The following is a 7,794-nucleotide window of genomic DNA, read 5'->3' as shown; positions in this document are numbered from 1 at the left end:
CGGACACACCGTTTCTCTGAGGTGTTCCAGGCGGCGTAAGTTGTGGAACAATTCCGCAACTCTTTAGATGATTGCTAAACTCATGGCTCAAATACTCGCCTCCACGATCAGATCGCAAGGCCTTAATTTTCTTGCCACACTGATTTTCAACTTCATTCTGAAATTCCTTGAACTTTTCAAAGGTTTCAGACTTGTGCCTCATCAAGTAGACATAGCCATATCTACTAAAATCATCAGTGAAAGTTATGAAGTATTGGAATCCTCCTCTAGCCGTCGTGCTCATTGGTCCGCATACATCACTATGTACGAGTTCCAACAAGTCTACTGCCCTCTCAGGAAATCCTGTGAAAGGCGTCTTAGTCATCTTGCCTAGCAAGCAAGCCTCACATGTTTCGTATGATTCAAAATCAAACGAAGTTAGAAGTCCATCAGAATGGAGCTTCTTCATGCGCTTTTCACTTATATGACCCAAACGACAATGCCACAAGTAGGTAGGACTCAAATCATTAGGCCGAGGCCTTTTAGCACTTACATTACAGACAGGTGAACCATCAAGATTTAAAACAAATAATCCATTCACAATGGGTGCAAAAGCCATAAACATATTATTCTTAGAGATCACACAACCATTGTTTTCACTCGCAAATGAATAACCATCCTTCATCAAACATGAAGGAGATAAAATGTTTCGACTTAAACTAGGAACAAAATAACAATTATTCAACTCCATAATAAATCCTGACGGGAGGTGGAGTTGCATCGTCCCGACGGTCAAAGCAGCAACTCTTGCATTATTGCCCACGCGGAAATCAACTTCTCCTCTTTCCACGCTTCTACTTCTTATCATTCCCTGCATCGAATTGCAAATATGAGCAACCGATCCGGTATCAAATACCCAAGAATTAATAACTGTATCAGCGAGAAATATGTTGTCTATAACATTAACAACAAGCGTACCTGAGGTAGAAGTACTCTTACTTCCGCCGTTCTTCAACGAAGCTAGGTACTGCTTGCAGTTTCTCTTCCAGTGACCAAGTTCATGACAGTAAAAGCACTCTTTATCTGGAGCAGGTCCAGCTTTAGCCTTGGGCGGTGGGTTTGGCTTGGACGTTCCAGCCTTGCCCTTCTTCTTCCAAGAATTGCCCTTCTTCTTAAAAGTAGGCTTGTTCTGTACAGCCATCACATGGCTGGTACTAGCGCTTTTCTTAATGTCTACCTCTGCTGTCTTGAGCATACCACACAGCTCATTCAGACCCTTCTCCGTCCCATGCATATGGTAGTTCGAGATGAAGTTCCCATAGCTAGGCGGAAGAGATGAGAGAATGAAGTCAGTGGCCAACTCTTTGCCCATTGGGAAGCCCAGCTTCTCCAATCGCTGAGTGTAACCAACCATCTTGATTACATGTGGTCCTACTGCTGCGCCTTCTGCTAACTTGCACTCCAGAAAGGCTTTGGACACATTGAACCTTTCGGTCCTAGCCTGTGTCTGGAACATGTCCTTGAGCGCCACGATCATATCGTAAGCCTCATGATTTGTTTCGAACTGCATCTGCAGCTCGGGTTCCATGCAAGCAAGCATAAGGCAGCTTACCTCAAGATTAGCATCAAATGCCTTCTTGTAAGCAGCCTTAACGGCAGCAGATGCATCATCAGCAGGTACTGGTGGTAGTGGGGTGTCTAGAACATCTTCCTTTTTCTCAGCCCTGAGAACAATTCTCAGGTTACGGATCCAATCCGAGTAGTTTGTTCCATTCAACTTGTCCTTCTCAAGGACCGAACGCAAAGCAAACGATGCGGTGGTGTTGCTAGGTGCCATTTAATCTACAACAAAAGTAATGCAAAATACACTAAGACAAACGTATCCATGATAGAGCAAATTACATTAAACTATTTTAACAGAATCTACTCCCACTAAAATCAATATCCCTCTATTGAAACTTAGTGATTCAGGATCCACAACTAACAAGTCTACTAGTGAGCTTTAGCATCACCGCTAGCAAACGAGGTAGATCGGTAAGCAACTTTTGCTAATCATATCACATATGACTCCTGTTGTTGGGTGACATCTCTATGTCTCGGCGCCCAACCTTTATGCCCCAAGGTCCTTAACCGTTAAGATAACCTCGTTAAGCAAACCAACCCTTATGCGTGTAAGTGTCCGACACAAACCCGTCTAGTCAAGGAAAACTAGTGGCACCCTAATTTCATAGACCCACCACTAATTGTACAAGACATGGGACGGTGCAAGTTTTAGTTGGGAGGGCATACTAACTTAAACTTTGTGAGGGATCGTTCTACTTCTAACATCACAGCATGCAGAAAGTAAAACATAAAACAGAATAGCATTCACACAGCTTGTGACACAGTATGGCCCGTTTTCATATGGTGATCTCCATCTCCATAGAACCTGTTCACCATGGTGATCTCCATCTCCATGTTCCATGTGCGCCATCCTTCTGGTGATGAGTCCTCCAAGAACTAGAGCATGCTATTACGCCTAATAGCTAGTCTAGTAAAGAATCTAGTAATGAAGATTACATAGTTGCTTGGATCATCACAGATTGGTACGCAGACCATTAAATACAATAAAGTGACAACACATATGGCTCCTGCCGTGTTGCCGTACGCGCGACACGCAGGTCACGAATGAGTTACACACATGCATCACATACACAAGGGGGCCATACTGATCACAAGATACATACATACATCCTGCAAAACAGAGTTAGGCGTCCTAACGTTCCAAACTTCGGAGGCCCGAAACTCCATCTTCCAAGCCGAATTTGGGAAATCTAATTTCGCCGAAAACGGCAAAGCCGTTGAAATTCACGTGTAACTTTTTCTGTAGATCAATTTTCGTATAGAAATCGCCCCGATCCGAGATCATACCGAAAAGTTACGGCTGATTTACCGAAGCATGCGCATACGGCAAAATCCCGACCCCGGCAGTAGATCCCATCTACCATTGCACATCTAATGCGCCTGGCGTATGACCCTGGATCTCGATTCGACCAATCATATTGATCTTCCCTCACTGCAACTGGGTTTACGTGTATCACTTAACTCCGATGGCGGAAACCGACCGGTAGGAGTATGTCGTTACACTACCATTGCAGCAAGGGCACGAAATCAGGACATAGATCAAACAGAGAACTCGCATATCTCCATATGCACACATCCCGAATCCAAAACTAAGCAGCTACGGCTCTGATACCACTGTTGGGATACGAGGTAGGCTACGCTAGCGCAAATCAAAATTTTCTACCGCGTATAACCAGGAAGAACTGCCGTATAAGGATCACGGGATTACCACTCGACGCACTACTGGTGCGGAAGATGTAGATATGCGTCGGTGCAGAGAAGACGATCACGTAGTCGTACGTAGTCGATCACGTCCAGCAGCTCCGCAGCAGCTCGTCCACGTGCACAGCAAGATCGCCTCCGGTGCCGCGGCTCGTCGTCGGCTCGTCGTGGCTCGTCGGCGGCTCGTCGATGGCTTGTCCAAGTGCTGCAGGCGCAACACCTCCAAGGTATCCACACGTGCAGGGAAGAAGCGTCGCAAGCCGGACTGCTAGATCCGCGAGTTGCAACAGGCGAGGGCGTGGGAGGCGCGGCAAGTGTGTTCAGCTAAAAGGTGTGAAACCCTAGGGCGCCCCCACCCCTCTATTTATAGGGGTTCCTGATGGGCCTCTGGATCCGAGGCCCATTAGTACTCCTAAACCTAATCCAACTCGGATCAGATCCGAATTGGGCTTCCAGCCCCTTAAGTGTGTGACCCTATGGGTTCGGATACGTATAGACATGGCCCGAGTACTCCTACTCGGCCCAATAGTCGGTAGCGGCCTCTAGCAAGACGTGCCAACTCCTATACGCATACGAAGATCATATCAGACGAACCATCACAACATAATATACATGCTATTCCCTTTGCCTCACGATATTTGGTCTAGCTTCAAGCCGACCGCTCTTTCTCGATCCTGTGATTCGGAATCCCTTTGTAGGTTAACTCTTAACCGTACGTAGCATGGCCATGCATTTTCGGATCCGATCACTCGAGGGGCCCAGAGATATCACTCTCAATTAGAGAGGGGCAAATCCCATCTTGATTGACCATGTCTCATAGCATGCTTCTTGACAAACCCGAAAGCTACCTTTATAACTACCCTGTTACGGCGTAGCGTTTGATAGCCCCTAAGTAGGTCAATCCACATCTAGAATACATGCGACAATCTCAGGTCTAAGGACAAAGCGTATATGTTGTTTAAAGAGAGAACTACTTCTTGTGTTGGGTCAGTCCTAACACATGTCTCCACATGTGTCCACATTATTAGTTCAACATCTCCATGTCCATGACTTGTGAAACATAGTCATCAACTAATACATGTGCTAGTCTAATATTCATGTGTGTCCTCACATGAACTCCGACTAGGGACAAATTTAGAATAACCATACAAGTAAAGAGTTTCACATACAATTCACATAATTGCAAATCAATTCAAGTAGCCTTTAATGGATATTCAATGAACATAATATATACAAATCATGGATACAAATGGAATATCATCATCTCCATGATTGCCTCTAGGGCATACCTCCAATATCCCGCTCTGCTCCTGTGGCTGGAGAACCTTCCTCCAAACAGCATCGACAGTTGGAGTCAGCTCGCTAGAGCTTTCACCCAGAATTACCGGGCTACCTACAACAGGCCTGGCAATATGGAGGAACTCGGCCAAGTTCGTCAGAGGACGGGCAAAACTATCCGGGAGTACGCCAACCTCTTCTTCGAGAACCGCAACAAGCTGGCCGGTGTTGAGGACCGTGACATCATTATGTACTTCCGCTCCGGTCTGATGGACCGCACCATGTTCTGCAAGATGTATGAGGCTGCCCCAAAGACGGTCGGGCAGATGATGGAAGTTGTCAACAAGCAGGCAGACATAGAGGAGACGGCAAAAGTACAATTCCAAGGCATCAAGCATCGCCCGAGCAATGACTATGATTAGCCGATCCATGATGAACATCAAGCACGTCCAGAGTCCCGACTTCGAAAAAGGGCCACCTGAGGTCCTCATTGCTGAAGGCGATCCCACTTGGCTGACCACCTTCCTCCAGAAAGAGTTTGACAAAACCCTCAGTGCTCCGTGCCCCTTCCACAAGGACGCGCACCATAATCTTCGGATTGCACAATCCTTAAGAAAGAGCTCAACACCCGGGTGGAGTGTGACGACCCTGGTCAAATCTTTCGAGTTAATCTTAATCCGAGTCCCTAATCCCACTGACTCAGCTTCCCTGAGCTTAAGTGCTCAACCTCCAGTTCCGCCGCGATGACTGCGATAACCTTGACAACCAGCACTGTGAGGAGCACCGCAACCAGCCCAACCTAGATGCCCATCGACCCGACGCTGACCAGAATGGCGAGTTCCAGCGATCGGAGCAACAAGTCAACATCATCATGCGTGGCCCCAACGCCTACTGCAGCATCCGCAAGAGGAAACTGCATGAGTGAGAGGTGCACTTTGTCTCCATACGGCCAGTGCAGTATCTGCGCTGGTCTGAGCTTTCCGTAACCTTCTCGAGGGAAGATCATTAGGTCCACATCGTAGATCCCGGGTCCTACCCGCTGGTAGTCTGCCCAACCATAGATCGGGCCCTACTCCCCAAGGTGCTGATCGATGGTGGCAGTGGCCTCAATATCATCTTCACCAAGACATTAAAGCACATGGACTTCAACTTCTTGCGGCTCCAGCCTTGTGAAGGACCCTTCTACGGCATTGTCCCTGGCAAAGGGTCCTACTCGATTGGTCGAGTTTTTTTGACAGTCACCTTTGGCACACAGGCTAACTACCGCAAGGAGTACCTCACATTTGATGTGGTGAACTTCAAGACTTCCACTCATGCCATCCTTGGTAGGCCCATGTTGGTGAGGTTTATGGTGATCCTGCATCACACCTACCTCATCCTCAAGATGCTGGCTCCAAACGGAGTCCTCTCCATCTATGACGACATTGAAATGTCTTACAAGTGTGATACCAAGATAGTTTAGCTTGCGGAAGCCCTGGAGTACTTAGCAAAGGCCATCGCCATGGTAGTCGAGGCCTAGAAGATGGACAAGGACCAGCTCATGATCCCAGAAATAGAGCCGACACCCACGGTGCTGCAGCCCGACCCAAAGGTCAAGAAGATCTGCCTCGGCTTGGAAGACCCGACCAAGACGGCCCTCATAGGGGCCGACCTCTCAGAGAAATAGGAACTCGCGCTCACAAGTTTCTTCTGGGAAAACTCAGGCATATTCGCATGGAAGCCACCAATATGCCTGATGTCTCGAGGGAGCTGGCTGAGCACTCCTTGGACTTGAGCAAGACTGCACGGCCGGTCAAACAGAAACTTTGCCGCTTTGCCCAAGATCGCAAGGAGGCCATTAGGGTAGAATTAAATAACCTCCTAGCTGCCAGATTCACCCGTGAATATAAACATTCCAACTGGTTAGCAAATACAGTTCTTGTAAGAAAGAAAACCGGTGAATGGAGAATGTGTATTGATTACACTGACCTCAACAAGCACTACCCTAAGGACCCTTCCCTCTTCCATGTGTCGACCAAGTCGTAGACTCTACGGTGAGGAGCATCCTACTCTGCTTACTCGACTACTACTCGGGCTATCACCAAATCTCCCTTGATCCTGTCAACCAAGACAAGACGGTGTTCATAACGTCCTTCGACATCTACTGCTACAACACCATGACCTTTGGGTTGAAAAACACCGGTGCCACCTACAAGAAGGCAATCCAGGGTTGCCTTACAACATAGCTACACAGGAATGTCGAGGCATACGTTGATGATGTAGTTGTGTAGACCAAGGATGAGGAAAGCTTCATAGCAGACCTCGCGGAGACCTTCAGCTTACCGCTGGAAACTCAACCCGGGCAAGTGTGTCTTCGGTGTCCCGTCTGGAAAGCTCCTAGGCTTCATGGTCAGCCAGCACAGCATCGAGGCCAACCTCATCAAGGTGAACGCAATCAGAAACATGGAGAAACCATCCAACAAAAAGGGCATCATGAAGCTTGCCGGTATGATGGTGGCCCTCAGCCGCTTCATCAGTAAACTTGGAGAAAAAGGCTTGCCCTTCTTCAAGCTGCTCAAAAAGGCAGATGAGTTCGAGTGGGATGACAAGGCCAGCAAGGCACTCGAAGAGCTCAAGGCTTTCCTCATCACTCCTCCCCCGTCCTGACGGTCCCGGCCGACCAAAAAACACTGTACCTCTACATCTCTGCAATGACGCATGTTGTCAGCGCCGTGCTAGCTGTGGAGCTCCAAGCCCGGCCATACTCACATGGTGCAGGGACCGGTGTACTACATCAGCGAGATCCTCAGTGACTCCAAGATCCACTACACGCAGGTTTTGAAATTGCTCTACGCAGTTCTGATCTCGTCAAGAAAGCTGCGCCATTACTTCCAGGCACACAAAATCCGAGTGGTGTCCTTATACCCAATTGTTGAAATCCTCCACAACAGGGATGTAAACGGTTGAGTTGTCAAGTGTTCTGTGGAGCTTGGCGAGTTTGACCTTGATTTTTTTCCCACATCATGTGATCAAGTCGCAGGTCCTGGCCAACTTCATGGCCGAATGGACGGAGATCCAGAAGCCGTCCTCCCTAGAGAGGCCAGAACACTAGACTATGTACTTTGACGGTGCCCTAAACCTTGAAGGAGCCGGCGTGGGGGTCCTCTTCATATCCCCAAAGGTGAGCAGCTCAAGTACGTGCTCCAGATATACTACAAAGCCACCAACAACGGC

General features: G+C 48.0%; 1 protein-coding gene across 1 annotated transcript; it reads left to right on the top strand.

The window, feature by feature from the left end:
• Positions 1 to 5,719: 5,719 nt before the first annotated feature.
• LOC117861815 (uncharacterized) lies at positions 5,720 to 6,043 on the top strand. The gene has a single exon (XM_034745345.1). It carries the CDS (start codon positions 5,720 to 5,722, stop codon positions 6,041 to 6,043), a length of 324 nt encoding a protein of 107 aa, XP_034601236.1.
• Positions 6,044 to 7,794: the final 1,751 nt, after the last annotated feature.

The sequence above is a fragment of the Setaria viridis genome, chromosome 6 (genome assembly GCF_005286985.2).
Source record: "Setaria viridis chromosome 6, Setaria_viridis_v4.0, whole genome shotgun sequence".
In the NCBI taxonomy this organism is placed as follows: Eukaryota; Viridiplantae; Streptophyta; class Magnoliopsida; order Poales; family Poaceae; genus Setaria; species Setaria viridis.
This window is presented reverse-complemented; position numbering and strand designations above follow the sequence as displayed.

Bases quoted from the DNA above. Each gene is read 5' to 3' on its own strand.
- LOC117861815 (XM_034745345.1), top strand. From the start codon at position 5,720: ATGGACTTCAACTTCTTGCGGCTCCAGCCTTGTGAAGGACCCTTCTAC.